This window comes from Streptopelia decaocto (assembly GCF_964273445.1).
Source record: "Streptopelia decaocto genome assembly, chromosome: 1".
NCBI lineage: Eukaryota > Metazoa > Chordata > Aves > Columbiformes > Columbidae > Streptopelia > Streptopelia decaocto.
The window spans coordinates 211,617,368-211,633,182 of record NC_138663.1 but is presented as its reverse complement, the minus strand read 5'-3'; the positions used below and the strand labels follow the sequence as shown (position 1 = coordinate 211,633,182).

General features: G+C 51.9%; 1 protein-coding gene across 1 annotated transcript; it reads left to right on the top strand.

Moving 5' to 3' along the window:
* Positions 1–3,152: 3,152 nt before the first annotated feature.
* LOC309447177 (uncharacterized protein) lies at positions 3,153–9,401 on the top strand (the record flags this gene model as incomplete). Its single annotated transcript, XM_082067555.1, has 4 exons — positions 3,153–3,686; positions 4,718–4,844; positions 5,353–5,460; positions 5,640–9,401. 4 exons carry the CDS (start codon positions 3,153–3,155, stop codon positions 8,213–8,215), a joined length of 3,345 nt encoding a protein of 1,114 aa, XP_081923681.1. The 3' UTR covers positions 8,216–9,401.
* Positions 9,402–15,815: the final 6,414 nt, after the last annotated feature.

Genomic DNA, 15,815 nt, shown 5'->3' with positions numbered 1-15,815 from the left:
GCACGGGAGAGGCCGTCGGGGCCGGGGTCCCCTCCGCCGGGACCCCGCGGGCCAGCAGCGCCCATCCCCGTGCCGCGGGCCCGCCGCCCGCCGCCCCTACCTGCGCCGGGGCCGCGCCGCCAGCCCCGCACGGACAAAGGCGGCGCCGGGAGCCGCCGGCAGCGTCCGCCCGGGAGGGCCGCCCGCCGCCGGGGCAGCACGGGAGGTGTAGTCCTGCCGCTCCGCCCCGCTCGGCTCGGGGGGGCGGGCACCGGGAGCACCGCTGTGTCCGTGCGGCCCCTGGCCCTGCCCGCCACCCCTGGCCCCCTGCAACAAAGAAATATTCTATTGAGCAAAGGCAATTTTCCTGTTAAGCAGGCATTATTTATTAGCAGCACTTGGCTTCCACTGGGGATTCTCCATCATAAGGGCTTCCAAAGGCTGCATTCTCTTGCATTGCTTATATTCACACAATTATTGCATATTCATTGCAATATTGGATATGTTAAATGTACAATACATCTCTGCTGAAAAGTAATTGCATAAACCTAAGGTTGCTATGAAGGTAGGTATTTCATGGTCTTTCCTGCCATGTGGTTCCATAACTGTTATGTAGTCACCTGGAGGGCAGGCGTTCAAGGGTCTTTGCATGTGTTCCCTGATCAACCTTTCCACATCAACAGCTCTTGGCGCTGGCACAATTAGTACACGTTTACATAAGTAAAAATACACGTTTACATAAGTAAAAATACTCATTTACATAAGTAGCTTACTTACAATACATGTATTAATTTCTCTGTAAATATAAGCTAAGCACCCTGCTGCTAGACACTGTTTTAGTTAAAATTCTGTCTCCATCTTGTCATGCAAGAGCATCTGAAAATTAAAAAATATCCCCTCATTTTTGCAAGGAGTCAATAAACATTTATCTTAAATATCTCCTCATTTTGCAAGTGGTTAAGAAGCATTTATCATGTCAATTAGTCAATGATGGGCACATCCTTTGTAACTTAATCACAATATACATTAATTCAACAGCTTCTCTGCCCCCGGCCTCACCAGTGCTGCAGCCACTGTAAATTCCCATACAGGTGACAACATTTCCTCCAGTACTTCCTGCATGGGGGAAATATGCCAAGGAGAATCAGGTGAGAGTTGTTTTAGAGTGATTTAGAGACAGACATGAGATGTGAAAGGGTAGAGGGAGGCCCTCCCATTGAGTCACCAGGTTCAGAATGGAACCCCTTGCTCACTAAACTCCTTCTCAGAGGAGTCCAGGTGCAGCTGGATGCAAACTTAGACCCAGACTTGATCCACAGTTCACCTCCAACAGACATGGAGGGTAAAGGGGAAGCAGGGAAGGGATTACATGAGTTTATGGCCATAGGATTCTGTTGTTGATAGGCTGTAGCCTCTTCATATTGGCTTTGAAGAGGTTATTTGGCTCAAGTGGATTCTGTTTTGCTCTGTAAGGTACCATTGCAGTTTAACCCGAGCTGGCAATTCAAAACCACCGTAGCTGTTCATTCACTCCCCTCTCCCACCTCCAAATAGGGGAGAGAATTGAAAGTGAAAGGAGAAACTCACAGACTGAGATAAACACAGTTTAATAACAAAATATTTATGTACTACTACTACCAATACTATACAGTACTTACTTCAAGCAATTGCTAGGGGAAATTCCATGGGACAGGGTACTTGAAGGTGAAGAGGGCCGGGATAGTTGATTAGCATTCAAGGACTGCTTCTTCCAAGCTTGAGATCAGAGCATTCCAACAGGTAGGAAGTCAAGGAAGAGAGTCAGGAGACCTGCTTGGTTAAACATGGAACTGCTGGGAAAATTCAAATGGAAGAGTCTACAGATCATGGAAGGAGGAGCTGGTCACTTGGGAAGAATATAAGGCTGTTGTTAGAGGATGTAGGGAGGCAACTAGGAAAGCTAAGGCCTCCTTTGAATTAAACCTTGCGAAAGGGGTCAAGGACAACAAGAAGAGCTTCTTCAAATATACTAGAGATAAAACTAACACTGTCAGCAGAGACTGCAAACCATCCAGATAAGAACAGTAAAAAAGCTGCATGGAGGACAGAGAGAGACCAATAAGAAAATAAAATAAGCCCTGGGTTGCCTGGAGAACGAGGACAACCTCCAGGATGAGCTGCCATGTGGCTGTAGCCATGACGGGAGGGCAGCTCCACATCCGTGGGGCTCTGTGTCATGTCCCCTCCATTCCTGGTGACTTGCTCAGGAGCCCAGGAAAGACGATCTGGCCAGGGAGCCCATGGAGGCCAGTGGGGCCATGGGGACAGGCGTCCCCTGCACGACACCTCTGGTCTCTACGCAGGAGAAGGAAAACACGTTGCTGCACCCCGGCCCCTCCGGCGGGACCCGCAGGCAGCACCCCCTCCTCGGCCGGCGGGCAGGGCTGCCCAGCGCGGACAGGGGCAGGGCAGGGGCTGAGGGGCTGCGGCAGGCCCTGGGGGTCTCTCCCAGCACTCACCACGTCTCCAGGGTCAAAGTGGGTTTCTCCACTCCTCCCGCTGCCTGGGGAAGGTACCAAGGGAGCAGATGGAGTGAGGGCCAGCAGCCCCCAGCACCACCCCGGCTGGTCAGGACCATCTGGAGATAGCGGTGGGTGCTTGTCCTGGACACACATGAGCAGAACTCTGCTTCGTTCTCCACCCTCCTACAGAACAAACAGGTACAGATGTGATGTCTTAACAGCTGATGGCACCCATGAGCGAGCTCTGTGGGGAGGAACTGCAGCGGCAGCACATGCTAGAAATCACCAAAGGAAATGATGATGGCTTGTCATAGAGAACTCTCTGCTGAGGGGGCACAGAGGCACCTGTTTGTCAGCCCAACAGGGAATTGTGTGATGTTTCCTGCCTTCCAGGACATGAGGTCTGGGATACCACAACTTGTTAGGAACTTGGGCCATTATCCACTATCGCTTTTTCACATGGGCTAAAAGTGTCACGGCAAGGTGGAACCTGGGCAGAACCAAGCAAGGCTGCAAAACACTAGGAGTGCAGTTCAAAGGGATGGGTGCTCAAGTTATCTTTTCCTCTGTTATTCCTCATCAGAGGAAAGGGTGCAGGTGGGAGCAGACACATTATGTGAGGCAACACTTGGCTACTTGGCTGGTGCTGCCACTGGGATTGTGGCTTTCACGATGATGGGACACACAGTGATGACTCTGACCCGCAAGGGGCAGATGGGACCCATCCGAGTAGAAAGGGCAAAGGAATGTTTCCCAACAGCAACCCTGGCTGACCGCCCCGTATGTCGCGCCGTGTCTCGGTGCCCCCCCCGAGCCCAGGACTCCATTTTCCGGCATGCCTTGCGCCACCCACCTCCCCCGCCGGGCGCTCTCTCGGGTCACCCGCCCGGTGACCGCACGGGCCCCGCGTTCCGGCTGCCGACCGCCCCCGAGCACCCCCGGCCTGGTGGGATCCGGCACCGGCGTCGCGCCCCCTGCAGCTCCGGGCAGCGGCGGCTGCAGCACCAGCGGGGGGAGGCACCCGTGTGGCCAGGGGGCGCGGGCAGGGCCAGGGGCCGCAAGGACACAGCGGTGCTCCCGGTGCCCGCCCCCCCGAGCCGAGCGGGGCGGAGCGGCAGGACTACACCTCCCGTGCTGCCCCGGCGGCGGGCGGCCCTCCCGGGCGGACGCTGCCGGCGGCTCCCGGCGCCGCCTTTGTCCGTGCGGGTCTGGCGGCGCGGCCCCGGCGCAGGTAGGGAAGGTTTGGGTACTGGGAGCTTCCAAAACTCCTCTTTTCACGGCTCTTTCTCACCATTACCGCGAGCCGGCCGACTTGGTGGGTGACGCTCTTTGGGTCGGTCCTTTTCCCAGTAGCTGTGGAGGCTCGGGGTGCAGGGAAGGCAGCTGTGGGCAGGTGAGTGAACTTGTGCCCCTGATTTCTTCATGAAAATGTTGTGCTTGCAGGGACCATCTGTCCTGGCTGTGCTGGTGCGGCTGGTGAGGGGACAGGCACCTCGTGTGGAATCCAGAGCATCCCGCCTCCCTCTTCCCGGATCAATACCTGCACGGGCCTCCATCTCCCCACCGAGAGCAGCGACGTGCCGGGCTCCAGGCTGCTGCGGCAAGGTGGGGGTCAGGCACGGCCCCGGCTCTGGGGACACCGCGGGCTGGGATTGCTGTGGGTGGTTCCGTGGTGCAGCAGCAGCAAAACACCCGTGGGACCAGCCAGGCTGACAGTCCAGTTGGTGTGGAGCAGTGTGGGAGAGACGTGCTTTGAGACCCGGTGTGGTGCAGGGTGCTCCCGTTCCTGCCTGCTGAGCCGCACCATGAGCAGGGACAGGCCTTGTATCACGGTGCTGTGCCCAGGCCCAGAGAGTGATGTGGCTTGTGGTGTGATGAGGAGACAGGGCACAGTCTCGGCTACGCTGGCATAGATCCCTAATCTGGCATAGGCAGAGGAAACCTGCCTGTGGGCCTCTAAGCTTTGCCCTCACCCAGCAGAGCTGGTGGGGTGGCCCTCCATAGAGGGTGGGGGAGGGGGACTTGCAGCAAGTCTGAGCGAGTCACAAGTGCTGCGATGACCTGGCTGTGCCATCCAGCTGTGCCACCACCGCCCCTCTGCCCTTGCCGTTCCTGTGCATGGGATGCTCCAAGATCTCCTGGCGGTGCCAGGGCCCCCGGTGCCAGTGGCAGGATTTTGGCAGAAGTGGTTTAGCAAATGTGTAGTATGATGTGCTGAGTGTTGCTTCTTGCTGCAGATGTCAGTGAAGTTTGAGGACGTGGCGCTCTACTTCTCCCCCGAGGAGTGGGCAAAGCTGTCAGGCTGTCAGCGGCAGCTCTACCGGGAGGTGATGCTGGAGAACTATGAGATGGTCGCCTCGCTGGGTGAGGACTCGCTCTGGTGATGTTGGGCTGGGGTTGAGCTGGAATTCACCTCTTTAGCTGAGCTGGAGCCCTTGAGCGGGAAAATGCAGCTCTCACCATTGCTGCCCGAGTGGTTGTGATTGCAGGTTTTACCCTGCCAGGCAGCCTCCTGTGGAGAGCAGTTATGGAGAAGAGAATGGGATGGGTTCAGATGTGGTGGGATAAGATGGGATGAAGCTTGTTCTGGGGTTTGACCCACCTCTTTGTACATATATTTTGCCTCATTTCCAGTCTAAACCTCCCTGGGGTAGCTTTGAGCCATTCCCAGGCATCCACTTTACAGGAGAGTGGCTAAGGTGACAAGGGCAAGATGAGGCTGTAGGTGCAGGGATGTGGGGGCTGAAGCCGCAGCCTGGCAGGGACAGGAGAGAGGAGCGGGGTGGGGGGGATGCTGGGGCTGTGGGTGCGGGGGCCGGTGCTGCTGTCCCGGCAGTGTTGGAGAGGGGGCTTCTCTCTGTGCCCCGGACAGGCTGGGCCACCGTCAAACCAGAGATCATCTGCAAGATGGAGCGAGAAGAGACACCGTGTGTGCCAGACACCCCTGGGGAGCAGCAGAGGCACCAGAGCCCTGTGCCAGGTGGGTACCAGGGTTTTCATGGGGGGCTGGGGTGTTCGAGGTGCACTGTCCCCTTGTCCCATGTGATCAATGTGCCTGAGAGGGTGCAAGGCTGGCAGGGTGCCCATGCTGTTCCCCATGGGGAGGGGTCTCCTGTGCCAATCCTGTGGCCAGCAGTGACCCCTGTCTGTCCTCCCCAGCAGCCGTCAGCCCTGGGATGCAGAGGGAGACCGAGCGGGTTCCTGAGGGGCTGCCAGAACCCACCGCCCTGCTCCCGGGGATGCCAAACCCTGACGTGAGGTGTCAGGGGGGCTCAGCCTGTGGACAGCCAGGCGGGAGCCATGGGGTCCGGTTGGGGTTCCCCCATCTCTCCTCCCTCCCAGAACCCCAGCCATTGGAGAAAAGCCATCTGACATGCCCCAAGTGCAACAAGAGCTTCAAAAACCAGATGTTGCTGGATGTCCATGTGCGGAGCCACATGCGTGAACGTCCCTTCCACTGCACTGACTGTGGCAAGAGCTTCATCTACAAGCAGCACCTTCTGAAGCACCAGCGTGTGCACAACGGTGAGAAGCCCTTTGCCTATGGTGACTGCGGCAAGAACTTCAAAGAGAAGTCGACCCTCATCAACCACCAGCGCATCCACACAGGGGAGAAGCCATTCCGCTGCATTGACTGTGGCATCAGCTTCAGGGATAAGGCGAAACTCATGGTCCACCAGCGTATCCACACAGGGGAGAGGCCCTTCGCCTGCACCGATTGTGGCAAGAGGTTCATGCGGAGGGACCACCTGCTGCGTCACCAGCACATCCACAGTGGGGAGAAGCCCTTCACCTGCACCGACTGCAGCAAGAGCTTCAGGGTGAAGTCGGATTTCATTGTCCACCAGCGCATCCACGCTGGGGAGACGCCCTTCACCTGCACTGACTGTGGCAAGAGCCTCAGAGCAAAGGAGACCCTCATCATCCACCAGCACATCCACAATGGAGAGAAGCCCTTTGCATGCACTAACTGTGGCAAGCCGTTTGTCCAGAGGCACCACCTGTTGAATCACCAGCTCAGCCACACAGGGGAGAAGCCCTTTACCTGCACAAACTGTGGCAAGAACTTCAGGAGGAAGAAGAGCCTCATCATCCACCAGCGCATCCACACAGGGGAGAGGCCCTTCACTTGCACCTATTGTGGCAAGAGCTTCAGAAGAAAGGAGACCCTCATCATCCACCAGCGCATCCACAATGGAGAGAAGCCCTTTGCATGCACCAACTGTGGCAAGCAGTTTGTCCAGAGGCACCACCTGTTGAATCACCAGCTCAGCCACACAGGGGAGAAGCCCTTTACCTGCACGAACTGTGGCAAGAACTTCAGGGGGAAGAACAGCCTCATCATCCACCAGCGCATCCACACAGGGGAGAGGCCCTTCACTTGCACCTATTGTGGCAAGAACTTCAGGGCAAAGGAGAGCCTCATCATCCACCAGCGCACCCACACTGGGGAGAAGCCCTTCACCTGCACCAACTGTGGCAAGAGCTTCAGGGCAAAGTCAAGCCTCAACAATCACCAGCGCATCCACACTGGGGAGAAGCCCTTCACCTGCACCAGTTGTGGCAAGAGTTTCAGGGCAGAGGAGACCCTCATCACCCACCAGCTCATCCACACTGGGGAGAAGCCTTTTGCGTTCACTGACTGTGGCAATCGATTTATCCACAGGACAAGCCTGCTGAAGCACCAGCACATCCACACTGGGGAGAAGCCCTTCACCTGCACTGACTGTGGCAAGAGCTTCAGGGAGAAGAAGAGCTTCATCATCCACCAGCGCATCCACACTGGGGAGAAGCCCTTCACCTGCACTGACTGTGGCAAGAGCTTCAGGGAGAAGAAGAGCTTCATCATCCACCAGCGCATCCACAGTGGGGAGAAGCCCTTCACCTGCACTGACTGTGGCAAGAGCTTCAGTGAGAAGAAGAGACTCATCACCCACCAGCGCATCCATACTGGGGAGAAGCCCTTCGCCTGCACTGACTGTGGCAAGAGCTTCAGGGAGAAGAAGAGCCTCATCATCCACCAGAGCATCCACACTGGGGAGAAGCCCTTTGCTTGTACTGTCTGCGGCAAGAGATTTGTCCAAAGGGTAAGCCTGCGGATTCACCAGCGTATCCACACTGGAGAGAAGCCCTTTGTCTGCATGGACTGCGGCAAGAGCTTCAGGGTGAAGACGACCCTCAGAATCCATGAGTGCATCCACACCGGGGAGAAGCCCTTCGCCTGCAACGACTGTGGCAGGAGCTTCAGGGAGAAGAAGAGCTTCGTCATCCACCAGCGCATCCACACTGGGGAGAAGCCCTTTGCCTGCACTGACTGTGACAAGAGATTCAGGGAGAAGAAGAGCTTCATCATCCACCAGCGCATCCACACTGGGGAGAAGCCCTTTGCCTGCACTGACTGTGGCAAGAGATTCAGGGAGAAGAAGAGCTTCATCATCCACCAGCGCACTCACACCAGGGAGAAGCCCTTCACCTGCACCAAGTGTGGTAAGAGCTTCATGCAGAAGAGAAGCCTGAAGAGACACCAGTGTGTGCCCAAGGGACCAGGGGTTGTGCCAGAGGGTGTCCAGCAGAAGAGGGAGGGTCCTTCCCCAGCAGGGGGGCAGGCAGAGGCCAAGCCCTTCCAGTGCGGTGTCTGCGAGAAGCGGTTTTGGAAGGAGAGGGTCATGCTGGCTCACCAGCGCACCCACGGCACCCCCAGCCTGCAGCCGCCTCCGCAGCCCAGCACCCCCTGAATCTGCTGCTGAGGGGCCCGTGGGGCGCTGGGGCTGCTGTGGGGTGGCTGTGGGGGCATGTCCTATTTTTTGCAGGGATAGTGTTTATTTTTTTCCAAGTAGCTGATGTAGTGCTGTGTTTTGGATTGAGATTGAGAAGAATGTTGCAAATACCTGGATGTTTTAGTGGTAGTTGAGCAGTCAAGGATTTTTCAGGTTCTGGTGCCCTGCCAGCTGGGAGGGGGCACAGCCGGGACAGCTGCCCCAAAGTGGCCAAAGGGCTGTTCCTTACCATATGACATCACGCTCAGTATAGAAGCAGGGGGGACGGAAGTGGGGAGATCACAGCTCATGGGTGGGCTGGATATCAGTCAGCGGGTGGTGAGCAACTGCATTGTGCATCACTTGTTTTGTGTATTTTCACATAATCATTGTCATCATTCCTTTCCTCTTCTGTCCTCTGAAACTGTCTTCATCTCAACCCATGAGTTTTACACAGATCACTGGATCAGCCCAATTTAAGTTTTGTATCAGTCATTTAGCTTAAAGAAATACTTTTTAAATAGAATGTATCACTTAGAATAATAAGATTTTGTGATCTCCAGTATACTGTCTGCTTTGCATTACTTAGTAGCAAAATTTGCTGGAACCTTAAACTGTGCCTTGTAAAGTTGTCATATTTTAATTGCAGGTTATACGGAAGTGTGCTTTTTATGAGCATAAGGGGTAATAGCGCAGGCCAGTGAGAATGATATCCTAGGTTGGGACACTGCCCCCGTATATATGATGTGTGAGTGTTGGGCCTGGACCTGTGGAATAATATTTTTGGAAAAAAAACCCCACATCCTGTCTAACCTCTTGGTCCAGCCCCATATCTGTAAACCTATAAATGGAGAACTGTTAATAAAACTCAGTTCAGCCTGGCGCAGCTCTGCTCTCACTGCTAAAAAGAACTGTGTCTGTGCACCGGTTTCTGTCTGTGCGAATCGTTCTCATCGCCGCAAACGGTGCCTCGTGTGCATGTCTGATCCCTGTGAGGCTCCTCATTGAGCAGCGTGTGTAGTGGCAACCATGCAATCCGACCGGTGAGTAAATCTTCATGGCCACACAATCCCTGGGTGTAACAGGGGCAGCAGCCCGCGTCGAACGAGTGAGTGGCAGGATTGTGTTAGTAATGGGACAAGCTGCTTCCTCTCTACGTAAGCTCTCTCTGCGAGTTTTACAGCACGTTACGTGCTTCTGAGTGTTGCCATTATGAAAATCCAGCAGCTTGTCAGGAATGCGAGTTAATTGTTTTATTGGTTGTTGTTACTATGACAAGTGCAGTTGTGATTTATGCTGAGATGTTTAATGTTTACAGAGATAACCAAATGAGGCACGGGCTCTGAACCTGGAAAAAGGAAAAGGTGGTTAAGTTCTATGTAAAAAGTTGTGAAACTTGTTTATGAAGTTATATTGATAGAGGGAACTAACTTTTTCAGGGTTAACCAACCACATAACGAGTGCCTACTAACGAACTAACACTTTAAGCCACATGATGAATGCCTAGTTTAGAGCCCTGCGTAACTAAGTATGTTAAGAAAAAACAGAACCTCATCGAATGCCAAAATCAAAATTTTTACAGCACCAGCTCTAACCTTGAGGACACAAGATAACCAAGAGTTACAGCAAAAAGGGGGCGCCAGTCTGGTTTCAATCGACTTGGCAGCTTGGGTTCCAGCCAGTTCATTATAAAGAGCCAAAGGTACAAAGTTCACTGTGACAAAGCTGAAGGAGCCTTCATCCAAAGACCCCCAAAGACCCCTCCTCAAAACCACCAAGTGACACTGCGCAGGCGCAACAGGGGAGGGTCAAGGAGGAGACTATGGAAATGGGTATCTGAGACTCATCTTAATAAGAAGCGGGGAAAGGTTATGAATATGTAGAGGTGTTCCTGGGGTTATTATGAATATGTAACACCTTACTGTATTTAAGCACACTTCTTATTGTTAGAAGGTGTGCGTGTTGGGCGGAGCGAATCCCCCGCGCACCCAGCGCTGTTTTGCTTATGCTTTAATGAACACATGTTTAAGGAATACAATTAAGGAATTGGATTAAACGCTGTTTATTCATGGAAGAAGCGTAAATTATTTATTTCATTACAGTTGTTTCTTTGTGGTATTGTTTGTGTAAGTGTGCTGTTAGCTTTCTCCTCCCTGTCTCCTGCTCTCACTGTGAGCTGTTCCGTGCTTCCTCCTCCCCCGCTCTTCTCGTGGTTTTTACTTATGAGATGGGGTCAGGAACATCTCTTTTCAGTCATGTTCCTAAGGAATCAGTATTAGGATGTGTTTTAAAATACAGGAAAGCACTTGGAAATATGAGGAAAGAGGATCTTGTGAAATATTGTAATCAGTGGTGGCCTCTGTGTAAGTTGGATGATTGGCAAAAGTGGCCAGAGAACAGAACCTTGAATTATAACACTTCATTGCAATTAATGTTGTTTTTAAAGTGAGAAGAGCAGGACAAAAATAAATCTCTGCAAGAGATCATTAGATCATTACAGACAGTTTCACAGGTGGAACAGTTTGAACTTCAACAAGCTGAGAGAGAATTAACTGATAACACACAGGTCACAGAAAACTTTCAGGACAGTCTGTGAGATGCTTTTCATTATTAACATATTTTCTCTGTCGGTATCTGTTTAAACATATTACAGTTTCATTAAGTCTTTGCCTATTATATGGTACAGTAAGTTCACAGACTGCTAAATCACAAGAATCCATGGACCCAAAAAGTACATTTTGTGATGATACAGAAGACCATGAGCAATTTATTTCTTCACTGCATGAATGTGCTGATAAGATTTTGTGTGTGATAGCTGTTATTTTTCTTTCTAGCGTGCTAGCTTTATTCCAGCATTCAGACTTGCGCAGCTCTGTGATAGGCTGTGTCTCATCTCGGTGTACTAAACTTGGCTCTTTTGTGTGCACGATAGGTAAAGAACCCTGGTTTAGGGATAACAGTTGTAGCACCCCAGATGAGACGCTAATCAAAGCCTTGCCCAGCCCAGCTTGCTAAGGCAGCGGGGGCGGGTGCCCATGGGGTTCCAGCTGCACTGACCTGTTTTGTCAGGAGACCCAGTGGTGCCTCCACCTGCTGAGCAGTGAGTGGCTCAAAGGTGCAATGTTAAAGTTGAGATATTGTCTAGAATGAGTGTAACTGTGATCTATTTGCATATTTGAACTTGGTCTTTGGTTTGCCTATCTGAGCTCGGTATTTTAGTTTGCATATTTGTATCTGGTATCAAAATAATTTTGTTTGGGGACATAATTATAAAATGGGAACTGGTTCTGCTACTGAAGTACCACCTTGTTCTCCCTTAGGATGCATCCTTACACATTAGAGTAACTTTGTGGGCAAATCCGCTGATAAAAGAAAATTTGAAACAATATTGTATTCAGTTGTGGCTTGAATGTGAGATTCTGGGTTACAGGAGGAGATCATCAAAAGCTCATCCAGTGCGATCCCCAGGCCGGAGCAGGAACACCCAGGTGAGGCTACACAGGAATGTGACCAGGTGGGTTTTGAATGTCTCTGGAGATGGAGACTCCACAACCCCCCTGGGCATCCCATTCCTCTCTCCTGCCCCTGCCAGGCTGTGAATTTGTCGCCCCTGTCCCTGCACCTACAGCCTCCTCTCGCCTCGCCCCTGTCACCTCGGCCACTCACCTGCAGACAGGACACCTGGAAACAGCTCAGAGCTGCACCGGGGAGTTTAGATTGAATGTGAGGAAGCATTTCTGTACTGAGGGGGTGGTCAAACCCTGGAACAGGCTGCCTGGAGAGGCAGTCGATGTCCCAAGCCTGTCCCTGTTTGAGAGATATTTGGACAATGCCCGTAACAACACACTGCCACTTGTGGTCAGCCCCAAAGTGTCACACAGTTGGACTAAATGGGCATTGTAGGTCTCTTCCCACTGAGAGGGGCTATTCTACCCCATCCCATCACACCCCATCCCATCTCCCAGGACTGTTCTCCACAGAGAGCTACCTGGCAGGGTCAAACCTGTAGTCACAACCACTTGGGCAGCTGTGGAGATAGCTGGATTTTCCCGTTCAAGGGCTCCAGCTCAGTTAAAGAGGTGAATTGAGCCTCCACCCCAGCCCAACATCACCAGTGTGAGTCCTCACCCAGCGAGGTGACCATCTGGTAGTTCTCCAGCATCACCTGCTGTAGCGAATGAGGCACGGACTCACTTTTTTAGGTGCAAAGGTGACATTTATTATAAATTCAGGCTTGCATTTATACTTGCTATGATGCTTGCTCAAGCATTTGCTTCTTTGCTAAGTCATCACATAAGTGATATATTTTGTGTTCCCACCAAAGCTGCTGCCATAAAACCATTTTTTTGGTCTATCACAAGTTACTCCCCTGTCCTTGATGTATCAATTAACATCAATCCCAGAATGTCAGGGGTTGAAGGGACCTGGAAAGCTCATCCAGTGCAATCTCCCCATGGAGCAGGAACACCCAGATGAGGTTACACAGGAAGGTGTCCAGGCGGGTTGGAATGTCTGCAGAGAAGGAGACTCCACAACCTCCCTGGGCAGCCTGGGCCAGGCTCTGCCACCCTCACTGGGAACAAGTTTCTTCTCATATTTAAATGGAACCTCCTGTGTTCCAGTTTGAACCCATTGCCCCTTGTCCTGTCACTGGTTGTCACCGAGAAGAGCCTGGCTCCATCCTCCTGACACTCCCCCTTTCCATATTGATCCCCATGAATGAGTCCCCCCTCAGTGTCCTCTTGTCCAGCTCCAGAGCCCCAGCTCCCTCAGCCTTTCCTCACACGGGAGATGCTCCACTCCCTTCAGCATCTCGGTGGCTGTGCTGGACTCTCTCCAGCAGTTCCCTGTCCTGCTGGAATTGAGGGGCCACAACTGGACACAATATTCCAGGTGTGGTCTCCCCAGGGCAGAGCAGAGGGGCAGGAGAACCTCTCTGACCTACTGACCACCCCCTTCTAACCCACCCCAGGTACCATTGGCTTCCTGGCCACAAGGGCCCAGTGCTGGCTCATGGTCACCCTGCTGTCCCCAGGACCCCCATGTCCCTTTCCCCTACGCTGCTCTCTAATAGGTCATTCCCCAACTTATACTGGATCCTGGGGCTGTTCCTGCCCAGATTCAAGACTCCACACTTGTCCTTGTTCTATTTAATTAAATTTCTCCCTGCCCAACTCTCCATCCTGTCCAGGTCTCTGGATGGTAGCACAGCTTCCAGTGTCACCACTCCTCCCAGCTTGGTGTCACCAGCAAACTTGCTGACACTTGCTCTATTCCGTCATCCAAATCATTGATGAATATATTGAATAACAGCGGCCCCAGCACTGCCCCCTGAGGCACTGCACTAGATCCAGGCCTCAGCTGGACTCTGCCCCATTGACCACGACTCTCTGGTTTCTTCCCTTCAGCCAGTTCGCAGTCACCTCACCGGGGATCTTTTACCATCACTAGAGGCCGCTGCTGTCCTGCTATATTGGCAGCGTGTCGTCCCTCGTAACTACTTCACCCAGAATCATTACAGTTCAAAAAATTCACAATATAAAAAGCTTTCCATAGACACTCCTGGGATGAGAGCCCAGGCTGCCCCCTCTTTCGTTTACTTCACATAGTTTTAACGTCTCTGTGAGCTCATTCTACTACAGCTTGTTCTGTGGGCAAATGAGGTGTTCCCGTAATGTGGGAAATGCCCCATTCATTTAAAAAGGAGCAAACTCAGCTGGAGCAATAGGCTGGATCATTATCTGTTTGTATATATCGTGGAACTCCTAAAACAGCAAAACATGTTAACGGGTGTTTACAGACATCACGTGCTCCTTAACCAGTGAGTGCAGGAGCAACAAGAAATCTGCAATGAATGTCTACACATGACCCCCTTGATTAGAGGATTACCCGACTCATTAAAAACCTGTGCTGTACAGATCCAAGACTGACTGAGAGCCACTGCAGTGGGGGGGGCAGGCAGACCAGGTCTCGCTTGGGGAGAGATTGCACAAGAGTTTTATAATTACTGTTTGTACATGGGGTTTGTTGGGAATGGGGTGAAAGCTCAAGCAGTGGTCCGCAGAGCAAAGACAGAGAAGACAGAGGAGAAAGTTCCTCGCCCCCAAGATAGAGCATTGAGAAATGGATTGTGGAAGGGAGGTCTGGATAAAGGTGTTCTCCAGGAATTAATGGATGCCAACCCCTCCTCAGTTGACAGCTCCTTGTGAAGATTTGGAAACCGGTAGATAAAAGTCAGCCAGGAAAGGAAAACACCCCTATGGCCCCTGTACCTCAGAGATGGGCTGTTCCCGCAGACTCTAAAGAGGAATTTACCAGCCCTCCGAAGCTGGGAAACCTCTTACGCTGTTCCCAATAATCGAGCTGTGGAACAGCTCGTGGGTATATCTTAGATGGCTCATTGAAAACTAGCAGGGGGATCTGATGATGACTTTCCCTCTTGACCCTTTCAAAACTGCAGTTGCTTTCCTAGTAGACATAGGAGCCCAAATATCTGCTATAAATTGTAACACCACAGACCAGAGTGGGGTTGTCCCCCCCAAAAAAACAGATGTGGGTTACTGATATGGCTGAAGGGTTATTCCTTACCATATGACATCATGCCCAGTATAGAAACTGGAGGGAGAGATCTGGGGGGCCAGGGCTCAGGGACAGGATGGGCATCGGTCAGCAGGTGGTGAGTGATTGTGTTGTGCATCACTTGTTTTGTATATATTTACATCATCATCGTCATTATTCCTTTCTCTTCTATCCTATTAAACCGTCTTTATCTCAACACATCAGTTTTACACAGATACTGGATCAGCCCAATTTAAGTTTTGTATCAGTCATTTAGCTTAAATAAATACATTTTAAATAGAATGAGTCACTTAGAACTGTAAGGATTTGTGATTTTAATATACTATCTGCTTTGCATCACTTAGTAGCTACTGGAGCAAAACAAAGCAGCTACAAACCAACAACATGCACAAAAGACAAAAAGGCCCAGAGGCCACTGCAACACGGCAGGATGGCAAAAGGCTCAACCGATGACGCTCCCAAACAGAACTCCCCGAAACGGAGCAGAACCAGAATGTATCTCTGTCCCTGTCTGTCCCAACTCTGCCCCAACTCCATCCTGACTTTGCCGCCAGCCATCAGATCCCGATTCTCCTTTAATATGAACTATGACAATAATGGCATGATCAGTCTGGGTGTCAGTCAAGGCCTGTCCCATCTATACCCCCTTCCCAGCTGCCTCACACCTGTGGGCAGAGAGCTCAGAGTCCTTGGCTCTCAGACAACAGCAATTAAGAACATTAACTCTGTCCTGAGGTGTTATCTTCTCGTTCTCAAACTTAATGCAAATAATGACCATACTAGCTACCAAAAAGAAAGGTTTCTAACTGCATGAAGAAAATTAACTCACTTCAAATCACACCAGCACGTCAAGTGATATAAAGAACTTGGTGTGCAGATATAATCTTTGGCCATAAACTCATGTAATCCTGTTACGGTCCGGTTGGGGAAGTCCTGAGCTGGAGAAATTCATTATTTTTACCTAGAGTGAGGTTAAGACACAAATAAGGTCAAATGCCAG